General features: G+C 47.4%; 1 protein-coding gene across 2 annotated transcripts in view; it reads right to left on the minus strand.

The window, feature by feature from the left end:
* Positions 1-3,004: 3,004 nt before the first annotated feature.
* Positions 3,005-15,973, minus strand: part of LOC309524251 (LIM homeobox transcription factor 1-alpha-like) — a 100,864-nt gene continuing 87,895 nt past the window's right edge. For both annotated transcript variants that reach the window (XM_082208711.1, XM_082208712.1), the window contains 5 exons: positions 15,663-15,820; positions 11,762-11,839; positions 10,249-10,399; positions 8,833-8,991; positions 3,005-6,459 (listed from right to left, as the gene is read on the minus strand). In XM_082208711.1, the coding sequence (XP_082064837.1) occupies positions 6,305-6,459; positions 8,833-8,991; positions 10,249-10,399; positions 11,762-11,839; positions 15,663-15,820 (701 nt within the window). In that variant the 3' untranslated portion in view covers positions 3,005-6,304. The remainder of the gene's footprint in view (positions 6,460-8,832; positions 8,992-10,248; positions 10,400-11,761; positions 11,840-15,662; positions 15,821-15,973) is intronic.

Raw genomic sequence — 15,973 nt, forward strand, 5'->3', positions numbered from 1 at the left:
CAGAACAGTCTCTTGTGGTTCTTTCAGTCTAATCGTCCAGTTTAGCAGCTGGTGCATGAAGTCTACCTACACATAACCTAAACCAGTTTCAAGGTGATCAGCAGGAGTTTGCAGGGAAAATACATGGATGGGAACAGAAAGGAGTCTGGTTTTCTGCTTGTGGATCTTCCCTGCAAAATCCATGCAGCCTAAATTGTCATTTCTCCTTGAGCAGGGGACAGGAGGTAGATGTTTGCATTGTGTTTGCCCAGAGCCAGTAGAGGGCACTATCTCAGCAGGAGAACCATTTTGGTTCATGTGAAATAACTACCACCTTCTGGATTGATTAGCATCCCCACTGCACCTATAACCAGGCTGGAACAAGAGGAAAACAATCCCCTCTTTAGTCAAACGCATTGCATGACCTGCGTGGCTTGCTTCTCCTGTGCTGGGGGTGTACCATCAAGATTGCAAACAAAAGCACTTCCTGGCCAGAACAATCTGGTGTGTCAGGGAAAATCATTCCCTTCCTTGCCTAGAGTCTGATGTGGTTCAGCTGAAACAAAGGCTGACTGTGTCCCTACGAACTAAGTTATGGTTAAAGGGTGCTGGTTAAAAGATTTTGAGTGTGACAGGTGCTACCATTGCTTGATGCTGTTGCAAGTTTGTTTGTTGGCAAAATGTGGGTAGGGGAGCCGGTAGTGATAAAAGGAAAGTGTGCTTGTTTTCAGAGGAATGGATCAGAGTCTAAGCTTAGAATAACAATAGGTAAAGGTACCCCTGCCCGTACGGGCCAGTCTTGACAGACTCTAGGGTTGTGCGCCCATCTCACTCAAGAGGCCGGGGGCCAGCGCTGTCCGGAGACACTTCCGGGTCACGTGGCCAGCGTGACATCGCTGCTCTGGCGAACCGGCACCAGCGCAGCACACGGAAACGCCATTTACCTTCCCGCTAGTAAGCGGTCCCTATTTATCTACTTGCACTTAGGGGTGCTTTCGAACTGCTAGGTTGGCAGGCGCTGGGACCGAACAACGGGAGCGCACCCCGCCGCGGGGATTCGAACCGCGACCTTTCGATCGGCAAGCCCTAGGCGCTGAGGCTTTTACCCACAGCGCCACCCGCGTCCCAAGAATAACAATAGAAGGGTCCAAAGTCTTCTCCCCCTACTAGGAAGGGGGCTGGGAGCAGGGGCTTCGAGGATATTCTCCCAGCTCTCTGAGCATTTTAGGAAGACCACACTGCTTTCCTAAGGGTCTGGAAGCTGACTTTTCCATTTTCTTTTGAGAAAATTATTTTCCCACTTCTAACTGGGACTGGCTATAATATTGCTGATCACATAAGTGGTTGCATAGTGCAAGGTGCTTAAGTCGTATTTTGCTTGCAACATTTCTTCCAGGTGGCCACTCCGAGTTCTGTTTAAGAGGATGTGATGACCAAAATCCAGAGCTGGCAACAGACATAGGAGTTGGCATGTTTAAATTACCAGCATAGTCTGCTAACTACCTTAGTGCTGTAGTGCTAAATTGGGGCAATTTGCATCAAAGGTGAGATTTGTCCAGTGTGGAAGTGGTCCACAATTCCTTGATCAGACTGTGCTTTTACCCTGATTCTTTCTAGCCTACCATGATCAAGAACTGAGATCAGCAGCGTCCCTGTGCAGCTTTCAGGCATCAGCACGTTGAACACTAAAAATATACCAACCTCCATTTTGAAGCACCCTCGTCTAAGATTATTTCCTCTTGGGTTGCATTGGAGGTAATTGCTTCAGTCTACAGGAAATTAGCTGTACAAATTGCAACTTCATGTTGACTTATAACTAGCTTGTTCTGTTCTGTTGATTTCCACGGGGCACGAGAAACCATCTCTGGACTGGCTTCATTTAGTGTTCAAAGGTTCTGGAAAGAAGCCATACAGAAATGATCTAAGCGCTACAAAAGGTATTTGGGTTGTTGTTTTGCCTCTGTTTTTTCCTTTGTGTGACATAAATAATAGTTTTGTTTCCCCAGAGCAGTGAAATGAAAGGTAATTTGTTTTTTAAAAAAACAGAACTCGGTGGTGTGATTCTTGCACTCGCATATGCAGTCATGTATGTCAATCCCACTCCCTTCTGCCCCAAAGTTTCAGCCCCCCATCCCTTCTGCCCCAAAGTTGTGGAGTCAGACTGGATGAGAACATGGCACCAAGCGGCTTTGTCAGTTGTCACCTCTTCCCCGCAGACGCAGCCCAGATCAGAGTAAGTTCATGGCCAGCTCTGCCTTTAATTCCTCATCCAGAAAAATGTCCTCATTTTACACCCTGCTTCTCGCTCGCTATTGAGCATGCCCATTAATCAGCACCACAGCCTTTGGTGTCGACGGGCTCCTCGGGGGAGATGAATGCCTTTCTGTGAGACGGGCTCAGGGTGCTGGGGGAACGGCATTCCATGCACGTTGGTTTTGACTGGCTGACGTCCAGCCGAAAGCAAGACGAGGCTCTTGGGTGTGAGCGTAGGAGAGCGGAGGAGCTGGACAGAGCAAAGAATCAAAGCCAGGAGTTCCAAGATGTTTCCCGAGGATGAAATTTATCGGGGGGTTGTGGGCTGCTTCACACTCTTACCTAGCCTAATCAATGATCACTCTGAGGATCCTGCACAACTTGTGCCTCATCAAGGCAAGTGCAGCCGTATGATGCAGCTGGCTGGGGGCCTGCCAACTCCCCTGTGGTACTGCCTCACCTTTTAAAAGCAGGTCCCTGGAGGGCAACCATTGTTGCCTGGTGGCCTGCAGTCGGCTTTCTGGGACCCAGGTTGTGCAGGCCGGATCTGAGGGAAAGAGGGTTTCTCTTCTAACTAGCACCAGCTTAGATGGGGCATCATCTCTGTGTTTTAGTAGGCTGGCCCATGCCAGTGAGATAGCGCAACAAGTACTGTCGTTGAAGAGCACAATTATTTGTTCTTTTACACACACACACCCCCCTGGGATTTCACCAACTGGCTTGAATCTCAAAAGAACTGAAAGTGCAGACAGTTTATGTAGGCAAGCTTGGCTTTGAGTTTTTGTTCTTGTTTAATTTCGAAATGCACATGCAAAGACACCCGCACAGCACAACACAACACTAGATTACAACGGGTATGAAAATGTAAGGGTCTCCCCTATCCCTCCCCAACCAGGCCTTGTATATGGAGTACACTGGCCAATGTGTGCTTCGGATGGATAGAAACTCTTTCAAAAGCTAATTCTGGACCCAAAATCTAGAGCAAATGCCTCTGCTGGAGGGGAACACTACAGAGAGGGTGCCACTCAGCAGGGTGTTATGTGTTGACCTTCAACCATTCATTCTGGTGGGGTTTGCAAGGCTCTCCTCCTGCCCCACTGGATTGTGGCCCTGCAAATGTTGCTGGACTCTCAACTCCCATCAGCTCCAGCCAGCATGGTCATTGGTGACAGGGATAATGGGAGTTGTAGTCCACCTGGAGGTCCACAGCTTCCTGACCTATGAAAGAAAGCTTTCTGTTTTGGTTACACCATGTGTGCTGCAACCCTGCAACTTCCATTGAAGACAGGGAGACCACTGTGTGTAACAGGATGCAAACTGCAACTTTAGCACACGTCCAAGCAGAAATAATTAGATTGTGGGCTGCAGATTGGAACCACAGTTAGGCAACAGGTTCTGAGAAGCTCTCCTGTGGCTCCCAGCTTCAGTTAGAGCCTTTCTGGAGGGATTAATTGTCCTGGGCCTCACAGTTGGTGGGGGCACATCAAGCAGCGCATGAACTCAACTGAGCAGGGGGTGGGGACTCCAAGGAACCTCTGGCTTCCAGTTTTTAAAAGGCCCTTGCTCAAGCACTGTCAGTACAAGGTCTCTCTGTCCAAATACAAAATAGAATATGTAGAGCGCAGTAGGGCCCATCTGGAAGTGTTATCGCCACATTCATGCTAAATGTGCTGGTTGTTTCTGCAGTTAGGCTTTGGGGGTAAATGTTCTGGAAGTTTCCAGCAGAAGCTTGCTGTGCGATCTCAAAACCCCGCTTGCAATTGCAGTTTTTGCAACAGATTTTGCAACTTTTCAAACAAGATGATGATGGAAGGTGTAAATACATGATGAATTAATTAAAACAAAACACCAAAAATGTGGTCAGACTGCTGGAAGCGTTGGGAGATGGTCAAAACAGGCAGCTGAGCTGACATTTGGTGAGCCAAAATGCACATCTTGGTGGCGAAGCCAGGCTCCCCAGGCAGCCCAGGGACAGGCTAGGAGCCCTCTTTCTCTGTAGTCTCCCTCTCAAGCTCAACGTAGAGTAATGTGTGACAAGTGGTGGTTCAGCAAGTAGATATATTCAGAGCTCACAACAACCAAATTGCTTTTCCCACTGTCCATTGGGAGCACAATCCTACATCTTGGCTACAATGAACCATTACAGATTGAACTGCTGTCCTGGACACACCTGAAGGAAAGCCCATTTAGCTCAGTGGCTAATACACTGCACAGGATTCACTCACTGAGAGGACTAGGGGTGCCTGGGAGAATGAAGTTGTGCTTCCACCCCCCACCCCACTTCCACCCTGCACATAACAACCACACACTTTCTGTTGCGGGCGGGGGGTGGGGATGGAAGCCCTTCCAACATGCCCACACATAGGTCACTCAGACTGGGGAACGTTCCTTCTCCCAAAACCCTCCCCCCTCGTCAAAATGTATTTAAACCAGGGCTGGTTACTTGCATTTAAATGGGCACCTGCCTTAAAAAACAACCAGATGACTTTGACAGAAGATCATCTCAGCGGCCACTGCATGTCTAATGATGCTCTTTTCACCTTTGTTTTTGTTGAAACACTGATCTGCAGATAAATATGAACTATATACATAGAGCTGTTTATAAAGCAGCATTGATGTTGGTGGCCAGTCTAGAAGAGAGCTCTGGTTTTGTACTGGACATTTCTATACAAGATCATTTGCCTCCTGGCACATTCCAGATATTTGCTTTGCCCAGGCACATCACAGGTCATCTGCAACAAAAGGGGCTTCCCTCCATATAATGATTTTGTAACCTGCAATGGATCATCGTGAATCACAGAGGAGATACACGGGGCATCTTCAAATATCTAAAGGACTGCCACAGGGAAGAAGAGCAATCTTGTTTTCTCCTGCTCTGGATTCAAGGTACAAGAAAGGAGATTTCTACTAAACATCAAGAAGAACTTTCTGACAGTCAGAGCTGTTCAACAGTGGGACAGTCTCCCTTGGGAGGTGGTAGACTTTCCTTCCTTGGAGGTTTTTAAACAGGACAAGAGGATCCAGATTTTTTTTGCTGCTATGATGATGGAAGGAACTGTTCTGAGGTCTGCTGTGCTGCCTTGGCTAATGAAACCACCCTGCAGGGAATATATTGTGTGAAATCTCCAGCAAGCATCAAGTGGCCAATGGAAAGTATTTGGGGCAGAGCTTAAAGATAAGATGGAGGTGTTCAAGAGCAAGGGAGTCGAAGGATGAACAGAGAGCAAAACTGCCTTCCATCTACAGCAAGGATGGGGAACTAGTGGCTCTCCGGCAATTGCTGGATTCTGGCTGCCATCATCCTTGATCATTGGGCCATGCTGGCAAGAGCTGATGAGAATTGCAGCCTCTGAAGGGCCACAGATTCCCCACCCCTGCTCTAGACCCTCTCTTTGAGATGCTTGGAACACTTTGAATCTAAGAGCATGTTTTCACTATAATCATATCTAGTTTAACATTCATTTCCCCTCTCTGGAGGGGGGTTTAAGTAGCTCTAGTGGGGAACTCTCAGGACCTTCTGCAAACTACATTTCCCATAATTCTTTAGAGTGGCATAATAGTTAAAGTATAAAACTAACCTAATGTTTCTAAAGCACCTCTCAGACTCCTCATGTTCCTGAAAAGGAAGCTCTTAGTTGTGCCAAGGTTGCAGAGTATTAACAAGGAACAACAAGCTGGATGAAAAGCAGCCCAGTGGCCCTGGAAACCTTGTTCCCAGCATGAGCCAGGTCTCCCGTCCCTGCTGGTGATGCATCAAATTAGCCTTAATGCCCTAAACAGTTTAAGCACAAAAACACACTGCTAGAAATACAAGCTACACAATGTGAAATTGTCCATCTCTAGGACACTGGGTGAAGGGCAAGAGGAGAGGCAGTGCAGCAAAGTCCTCTGAGACTCAACTTCAGCACCTAAGGCTTGGCCCTCAAATGCCCGGCAGCCTTGCATGCCTCCTTCACTTTGCAGGGTCCAAAGAGTCCTTCCAAATGCAACGGGCTTGCTCCTCCGTGCCGTTCCACACTTCTAAGCCCAGAGTGGCATAGAGCAGGTGGAAGAGCCAGGAACGTCCCCACGGTCAGGAGGTGAAATAGGAGCTTTGCATGGAGTAGAGCCGGTCAATGGGGTTGCCCACTCGGGTCTGCAGGAGGTTGGCTTCAGCCGCTGACAGCAGGCAGTCACCCAAATGGCCAATGGTGTCACTGTCCATGTCATGGAAGACGCCTTCTGAATCTAGGGTGCGGAAAGAGAAGGAAAGTTGCTTATGAGCATTTCACAAGGAAGCGGGCAGAGGGCTTGCAGCAAAAGGCCAGCCTCCTCTCCCTTCGGGGGGGGGGGGAAGATGCCACAAAAACAGGAACTATTCTGGATTTTGGTGTGTCTTTGGGACCTGCACCCCAGTGGACCTCTGGGTCAGATGGTAAATGAACCAGCCATCTATGGGCAAAGAAGGGGGAAGGAGACCCCCTCCCCTTTGGCAGTGGCCATGGTCGTGGGGCTGCTACCACCTCTTCCTGCTGGTACCAACTGAGCCCACAGAGAGAGGAGGATTAAATTTCTACGCCACATTTCCTCCCAAAAGAGCCCAGGATGACAAACATCAGCAAGTTAAAGCAATATACCGTATTTTTCGCTCTATAACACGCACCAGACCATAACACGCACGTAGTTTTTAGAGGAGGAAAACAAGAAAAAAAATATTCTAAATGAAATAGTGGATATATGATTTTTGTGGTTCATGCTGTGGCCACAGACATGTGATCTGACAGTGAGTTTGGAGTAGCCCAATGCAAAAATCCTGAGGATTCATGTGGATCCATGCTTTGTAACCACAGAGGAGGGAAGGAAGGGGAACCATGGATCCTCTGCTCACGACTGCAGCAGATCCCCCCCCCCCCGCCACCTGCAGGCATTCGCTCCATAACATGCACAGACATTTCCCATTACTTTCTAGGAGGAAAAAAGTGAGTGTTATGGTGCAAAAAATACGGTAATTTAATATATATATTTAAAGACATTTTAAAGACCAACTAAAACATTTCAAAACACCCAGCACATCTAAAAACATTTCTAAGCAATATGAGCAAAAGGTCCAGTCAAAAGCCTTGTGATTATCTGTACACTCTTCTCGCTCCTCTTAAACCATTATGGCTTTGCCTGTTGGCTAATTTATTCCTCAGCTCCCCTTTCACAGGCAAACGCCAATGGCAAACAAAGCACAGCGGCATTTACACCATCACCATCAATCCCATTTAACGCCACCACTGGAATGAACCAGGATATAACTTGAAACAAAATGTGTGTTGGTTATTTTGAAAGCCACATGGACATCATTCGGTGAATGGCGACATTCTCACAAAAATGGTAAGTAGAAACAAGAGGCCAACACTCAGTTTGGCCCTCAGGGAATCTTACTTTGGCCCCATCACTTTTAAAGAGGCACCCAAAAGCCACATCTGCAATATACCTTTAAAGCAGTATCACACCACTTTAAACAGACATGGCCTTCCCCAAAGAATTCTGGGAACTGGAGTTTGTTAGGAGACCCCTTTTCTCCTCACAGAGCTACAGTTCTCAGAGTGGTTGAAAAACCAATCTCTCTTCCCAGGGGAACTCTGGAAATTGTAGCTCTGTGAGGGGAAAAGGGGTCTCCTAACAACTCTTGGCAAACTACAGTTCCCAGAATTCTCTGGGGGAAGGCCATGACTGTTTAAAGTGGCATGATACTGTTTTAAATGTCTGGTGTGGCCTTCGGAAGCAAGAAAGATGAGGAACAGCAACAGGCACAGCCAGGGCCATTTCCGTCTTTGGTCTTTCATTTTGAGGGCCACTGTAAAAATAATTATTTAACTTTCACAGGTCACATACACCCTGTGTCATGAACATCCTGTGGGATAACCAGCCTCATATAACCAACATGTTTAATGCAAGAAAGGGTTAGGACTATAGAGTAAGCTGTCCTGACAGGCTTAGCTCACCTTAGGAGGAACTAAGTGTCGAGCCTTTGTTCCCTTCCATCTACCTAAGAAGCTCAATGTGCGAGGAGGTCTGAGCTGGTTGTTGCAGCTCAGACCACATGGCTCTTACAAGCCTCTCTTGAGTTCCTATACCCAATAATTTAGGAACTTTCACCACTGTAACTAAACTAAGTTTTACTGCCTGTGCAACTTTTTTTGAATGCTGTATGGAAAAGAACATGAATATGACCTTTGGAGAGTTTGTAAGTAAACCATTTTTCACTTACCAAATGTGTATGTTTTTTAATCTATGCTAGGGGAAGAAGGAAGCTTTGGAACTTCTAAGGGCTTATTTTAAAGGTCTAACAGTCTATATTCCCATGCTTTGCTGCATATTTTGTGATTTTAAATTTCTGCCTAGGTCATCAAAGAGTACTTGCCCCAGACTTGGATCTTGGCATCCAGGGAATTCTCCTTTTATGACTATTCTTTTCCTTGCCACCAACATCTATGGAGGGAGATTTTTACTTCTGCTATGCACCCACTGGCAGAAAAAACTGCGCAGGAGCATTATGTCTCTGTAGGAAAAGTGACAGAGGGGTCTGGTGCACAGCACATGCTCATAGCAGATTCCTCTGGAGAAGCTCACCATAGGGGTGGAGATGGTCTCCTGGCAGCTGGGGTGGGGTGAGTCCTTGCCGGTACAAGTCTGTGCTGTAGCTGTTCTGATCCAGGGGAAGCAGCTGCTGTTGGGCAATCCTGGAGTATGGCACCATCAGACCCTCGATTCCATGCACACTGGCACCATCTGTTGAAGCAAAGAAGGGGGAAGCCTATCAGCGAACACTTTGGATTTAGTAATAACACTCTGTGTGTGTTTAAGTAACAACTAAGTTACTGAAACTACTCTGTCCTCTCAAAAGCTGTTTTATTTTTGAAATACTTGGCTCTCACATCCTCTCTGAAACAGCACTTAAAACAGCCAAGCCTGGGGAAAAGACAGACATTGGGGAATGCAGGTTTGCTGCTATGATCAATAATTGCTGTTCCAGGCATATCTTTGTTGTGAATAGACAACTTGGAAGGCCATGTATAGCCATCTCCTGATAACCAGTATTTCATTTTAATTTATTTTAAAGCAAGTTTCTGTCCCTCACAGCTGCAGAGTGTGAGTGGAGACTGCTGATTCCTCAGAAGTCAAATGAAGCTTTTGACAGGATTTCAGAGCTCTGTGTGCCTGTCCACACTTTACTTTCACTCCAGGGAATCTTGGGGATTGTAGCTCTCTCTAACACTGGGGTGGGTGGGGGAGGAACCACTGACCCTCGGGTGCTGTGGGACTCTAACTTCCCTCAGCACCGGCCACCAGCAGGGCCAGTAGAAAGATGATGGGATGCAGTCAGGGATGCAGTTCACCAACATCTGAAGGGCCACAGATTCTCCTGAGGCGCCAGTATCCTCACAATGCCACACTCACAATCCCAAATGTAAACTGGTGAGTTAAAGCCATTTCTATTTTGTGCACAGACTCCTACTCTTCTACAGTAACCCAATCCTGGGGTAGGGGTGGGGTGGCGGACGGGACGGGATGGGACCCAGAGCTGTTTAATTACAATACACTATTTTGATGGCATAATCCAGGGCCAAAATATAGACTGCAAGTTACAAAAATGGTATGTTTGCTCTCCCACTGAATGTGCAACAAAGGTTACTGTTCTGTAACTGAGCAGATGCACACAGAGGCACTCACCTGTTCATGGTCTCATGGTGAGATGCACTGTATTTCTCTTTCGTTTATAGTGATTACTAACGGAGCCTTTGGCTGCTGGGGAAGGAGCCTCAGAGAGTGGTGGGAAGGCAGGGACCTTCAGTCCTTGCAATGGCTTCTTTGGGGCAAGACCTGCTGGGAAGCGTTGCTGTGACCACTAGCCCTGAGATGTTTTGTTTCTTTCAGTTAACTTCACTGACATCGGTGCTTTATTGTTTTGTTGCTGACCTCCGCCTGACTCCAGCTCCTGACACCAAGGGACTCAGGTGCCCTCGAGTTTCCACCAGAGATTCTCACCTTCGCTGTCTTCATTGCTTTGCCTGCTGCTCCTTCCGGTCCCCCTTCCGGTGCCCAGGCGTGGATTGCCCAGCTGCTCCTGCTCCTGCTGCTGCTGCTGCTGTTGCCTGCGGGCGATCTTCTTCATCTGCAAGGAGGAGGACGGATGCTCCTGGGCAGGGGTGCAACAAAAGGGGGAAGGGAGGACAGAATCCCCCTCCTAAATTGGGGCGAGGGGGTCTGTCCCCTTCCGAGGCCAGTGCCACACACCTGCCCCCACCTTGCATCGGATGCTCTCCTCCCCTCCTGCCACTGCTGCACCAACTAAGGTTGCCAGCTGACAAGAAGAAAAGGAAGGAAGGAAGGAAGGAAGGAAGGAAGGAAGGAAGGCAGAAAGACGGCCCCTTAAGATAGACTACTTAAGTTTTAACCGTGGTTTAAGCTGAGGAAGTCAGCAGGCATGATGCTGCTCTGTAAAGTTGCTCAGAGAACTTTGGCTGAAGTGTAATGAATTATCTTCGATAATAGCAAAAGATGTGGTTTTCCACAACAGGGAGATAAATATTGTTCTCTGGCTACTTCCTGCAGACCAGAAACCACAGCTCAAGGCATTGCTGCTGGGCCAGTGAATAAAACTGGCACTGATTCATATTGCGCCCACATTTAAAAGCAACTCTAAAACACCAGACTCAGCAAGGGTTGCCACTTCTTTTTTGCTGGGTTTTTGTACAGTTCCTGTGCCCTTAATAGCTTCATGACAGGCAGAAATTCAACAAGTGCAGGAATCCCAGCTTGAATAAGTAGGAATGCTGAGAGGAAGACCTGGTGAATTTCTGCCTGGCACAGGAGCCCTGCCAAGGCAAAGGCATAGGCAGTTCTGCTCTGGGAAGGGAGAGAGCTCAGCTGCAATTGCCAAAAGTGTGTGCTCTTGGTTTGTTTCAGCATTTATAGCCCACCTTTCTAAACGTTTAGGGGCCTATTTGGGATAAGAGCCAGAATTTGACAGCCAAAGGTGTTCCTCCTCTCAATAATGGTCAGGGATTGTGTGTTGCTCAGAGGCCTGAGAGCTCCAGCCTCACAGCCCTGGATAACTTTGGCCAGCGGCGGGGCAAGCCGATCGGGCGCCTGGGAGGCGTGCGTGCCCTGTGCCCAGGGGCGGGACAAGCTGCCCACGGGGGCAGGGCGAGCTGGGGCAGGACGCTCCAAGGGGTCTGCCTGCCTCCTCCCACTCGGCCGCCCTACAGCTGTGGGGGAGGCGCCGTCAGACCGTTTGGGGTAGCGTGGAGCCTGCGGGCGCCCAAGCCACTGTGTCACTCCCAGGAGAGACGCATGGCTGGGGCGCACTGCAGGCCCCGCGGTGAGTGCTGCCCAACATTTTGTCACCCCCTTCAGTGGTGACACCTGGGGCGGCCCGTCCCCACTGCACCCCCTTCCCCTGCCCGACTCTGGCAGAGAGAGATGCCCCTTCTCCTTCCTCCTGTTTAGTCAGAGATAGGTTGCCACTCAAATGTAAAGCTCTGAGGCCGTCACTCACCTTGGCTCTTTGATTCTGGAACCAAACTTGCACCACCCGAACAGTCAAGCCTGTTTCAGCTGCCAACGTCTCCCTCACCTGCCCAGCGTGAAGAGTGGAAAAGCGTCTGGTTAAAAAGAGTTCCATCCCTCTCAGGTTGGGGCTAAGAGACACTATGCGCTGCCAAAGGATTTGCAGGTTCTCCTCTCCCCACACCTGATTGCTAAAAGAAAGCAATCTACCCGCCTCCAACTCCTCAGGGCTGAAAGTGGGGCTTGTTCAGCCTACAACAGGGGTCAGCAAACTTTTTCAGCAGGGGCTGGTCCACTGTCCCTCAGACCTTGTGGGGGGCCGGACTATATTTTGAAGAAGAAAAATGAATGAATTCCTATGCCCCACAAATAACCCAGAGATGCATTTTAAATACGTAAAAGCACACATTCTACTGATGTAAAAACATGCTGATTCCCGGACCGTCCACAGGCTGGATTTAAAAGGTGATTGGGCTGGATCAGGCCCCCGATCCTTAGTTTGCCTACCCATGGCCTACAACATTGTCTGTGAGTAGGGATCGACAAAACTAATGTTGGTCTCTCACCCTTTATTTTTATCTTCCAGTCTTAAATTCAGTTCTCCACATTTCCAGCTTGTGATTTGTTTAAAAATGCACAAAGTTCCTGTCAGAGCTGCCACCCAGTCCCAGCTCACATAGGACCAAGTCCGCCAGCGTTCACTTTATAAGAGTCTTTATTAAGTTACAGGTTTCATTTCCGAACTGCAGCGTGCAGCTCTACACCTTCTGCCCTAGGTCGGCGAAGACCCGTCTGAGTCCCCGCCTCTTGCACACCAGCTTAATACCCTAGCCTTGCTCCACCTCCTTCGCCTCTCCCTACGTCTCTGGGTCCTTCTGCCCCCCTGGGCCTCCTCCCTTCTACTCTCCTCTGACGCTGACCCCCCTGATCCTTCTGCCTCCTTGCGGCGGGCTTTGGGACCTGGCTCACTCTCCGGGCTGCTTACTGCTCCAGCTTCCGCTGCATTTGAACTTGGCGCGCGCGCCCAACTCTCTACTTTCCTCTTAACCGTTGCCTCGCTCTCTGAGGAGGGCGTGACCACCCCTGACTCGTGCCCTCCCTCCTGCTGACAGCCTCCGGAACCCGATGCCTGGCTACCTTCCTCCCTGCTGCTCTCAGTCTTGAGCGTGGGTCCCGACTTCCAGCTGCTACTCTCTGAATCTCCTCTGTTCCCTTCCTCCTGGGGTGTCCCCCCGGATCCCCCCCTTGCTCTGCTCACTGGGGCTCCCTTTTGGGAGTCCTCTGACTCACTGCTTAGGCTTGGAGATCTCGGGTCGTCATCATCACTCATTTTCCCTTCGGATTCCTCCCCCTCGCTCTCTGCTTCCTCCCTTCTCTGCGTCTCTGCTCCTGAACCCCTGACAGTTCCCATGAAATTTTGATGAATAGCTGCATTTCAGTTCATGTAATATTTTGCATTAAAATGAGGTTTGCATTAAAAGATAGGTTGATATCAAAATGTGAACTAAAAAAAAGGGGGGGGGACACGACAAGGCTGTCCAATTTCCCCATTGCTTTTTATTTCGGTCCTGGAGGTTCTGCTAAACATGATCAGAAGGGACCATTTGATCAAAGGCATACAGGTCGGAGCCAAACAGTACAAATTGAAAGCTTTTACAGATGACTTAGTATTGAAGTTACAGGAGCCAGAATTTAGTACTAAAAGAGTATTAGAATTGATTCAGGAATTTGGTCATGTGGCAGGATTCAAGTTGAACAAGTTGAACTAAGGTGCTTGAGAAAAATTTAACACCGATTGAGATAGAGAGGTTTCAGAAGGAGACAGGTTTAACATTGGTCAATAAAGTAAAATACCTGGGGGTTAATATGACCGCTAAGAACTTAAACCTATTTAAAGACAATTATGAGAAATGTTGGTCAGAAGTGAAAAAGGACTTAAGAGATATGGTCAAATTTGAAGCTTTCCTTGTTAGGTCGAATTGCTGTTATAAAGATGAATGTATTGCCAAGAATGTTATTTCTGTTTCAATCATTGCAAATTTTGGACAAAATGGACTGTTTCAAGAAGTGGCAGAGAAACATTTCTAGATTTGTCTGGCAGGGCAAGAAGCCCAGAATAAAATTTAAAATATTAACTGATGCAAAGGACAGAGGTGGATTTGCCCTGCCAGACCTTAAACTTTACCATGAATCAGCAGCATTTTGCTGGCTGAAAGAATGGCTGCTTCTTGAGAACACAGACATTTTGGATTTAGAAGGTTTTAATAATGTTTTTGGGTGGCATGCATATTTGTGGTATGACAAGGTTAAAGCACATAAAGCATTCAAAAACCATATTGTCAGAAGAGCATTGCTTAATGTTTGGACAAGATATAAAGACCTACTTGAAAACAAAACCCCAAGGTGGCTATCACCGATGGAGGCGAAGGCTCAGAAAAAACTTAATATGGAGGCTAAATGGCCAAAATATTGGGAAATTTTGGAACAAGAAGGAGATAAATTGAAATTGCAGAGTTTTGAGAAATTAAAAGATAAAGTGCGAGACTGGCTACATTACTATCAGATAATGGAGGCATATAACTTGGATAAGAAAATTGGCTTCCAGGTGGAAAAATAAAAATTAGAACTGTTAGAACCTAAAACTAAGATTTTGTCAAAGATGTATAACTTGCTGTTGAAATGGAATACTCAGGATGAAACGGTCAAATCTGCTATGATTAAATGGGCACAAGATGTTGGACATAACATTATGTTTGCTGACTGGGAACAGTTGTGGACCACAGGTATGAAATTTACGGCATGTAATGCCCTAAGAGAGAATATTATGAAAATGATATGCAGGTGGTACATGACACCAGTCAAGCTTGCAAAAATCTATCATTTGCCCGATAATAAATGTTGGAAATGTAAAGAAACTGAAGGTACATTCTTTCACCTTTGGTGGACGTGCCCAAGGATTAAGGCTTTCTGGGAGATGATATATAATGAATTGAAAAAGGTATTTAAATATACCATCTTGAAGAAACCAGAGGCCTTTCTCCTGGGCATAGTCGGCCAATTGGTGCCAAAGAAAGATAGAACTTTTTTATGTATGCCACAACAGCAGCAAGAATACTCATTGCAAAGTATTGGAAGACACAAGATCTACCCACCCTGGAAGAATGGCAGATGAAGGTGATGGACTATATGGAACTGGCGGAAATGACTGGCAGAATCCGAGACCAGGGAGAAGAGTCGGTGGAAGAAGACTGGAAGAAATTTAAAGACTATCTACAGAAATATTCTAAAATTAATGAATGTTAGAATGATGTTGGATAGAAACTAAGTGGTCTTTAGCTGTAATGCTATAAGAGAATATGAGAAAATGGTTATTAATAGGTAAAAACTTAATGTTATAATATTTTAAAATTGAAGATTAAGATGATTGAAGAGGGGAGGGATTTGCTGAATTAACAATTTGAATTGGAATACAGAAAAGGGAGGCGTGAGGAGGTCCGGGAAATAAGCAAATGAAAAATATGTGACGGAAAGACTGAATTGTTTTAAACTATTTTTATTTTGTATTTTTCTTTTTTTTCTTTTTCTTTTGTAATTTTTTGAAAATCTCAATAAATATTTTATTAAAAAAACAAAAAACAAAAAAACAAAATGTGAGCTAAAATTAATCTCTCCCCAAGCCTATGGGAAGAATCCAGGATATTGCTAAGCCACTTTTCCCATCAGTGCAAACATCACTGGCAACAATCTGCCGTCTTCTCCCCTGACCCCCCGCCCCGGATTTTCTGGGGGTTCTCCCACCCCCAACAGCCAATGGGGAGGAGGGACAGGAGGAGAGGGCGGGGAAACTCTCTTATCCCCCCCCCACAAAGGGGTCTTCTGTGATACTGGACCTTCCGGCAGGGCTTGGAGGAGACTTCGAAGGAGGCCTTGAAGGCCCGGCGCTGCTGTGTGGTGAGGATGGTCCGTGGCCGCTTGGAGCGCTTGTGGTCCTTGGCTTCCTCGCTGCCTTTGCCCTGCGGGTGGCTCCCATCCTCATCTTCACTCTTCACTATGAAGGGAAATGGAAAACACCGGACTCAGGATCCCCCCACATCGGGTGCCCAGTGGGAGACAGCTTCTCTGTCCTGCAGGCGCTCCTCATGGTCACGTCTCTCATGGGAGCCCCTGCCACAGGGATCTGTGCTGTGGATGGGGGGAACCT

The sequence above is a fragment of the Podarcis vaucheri genome (assembly GCF_965113315.1).
Source record: "Podarcis vaucheri genome assembly, chromosome: 2".
Classification (NCBI taxonomy): domain Eukaryota; kingdom Metazoa; phylum Chordata; class Lepidosauria; order Squamata; family Lacertidae; genus Podarcis; species Podarcis vaucheri.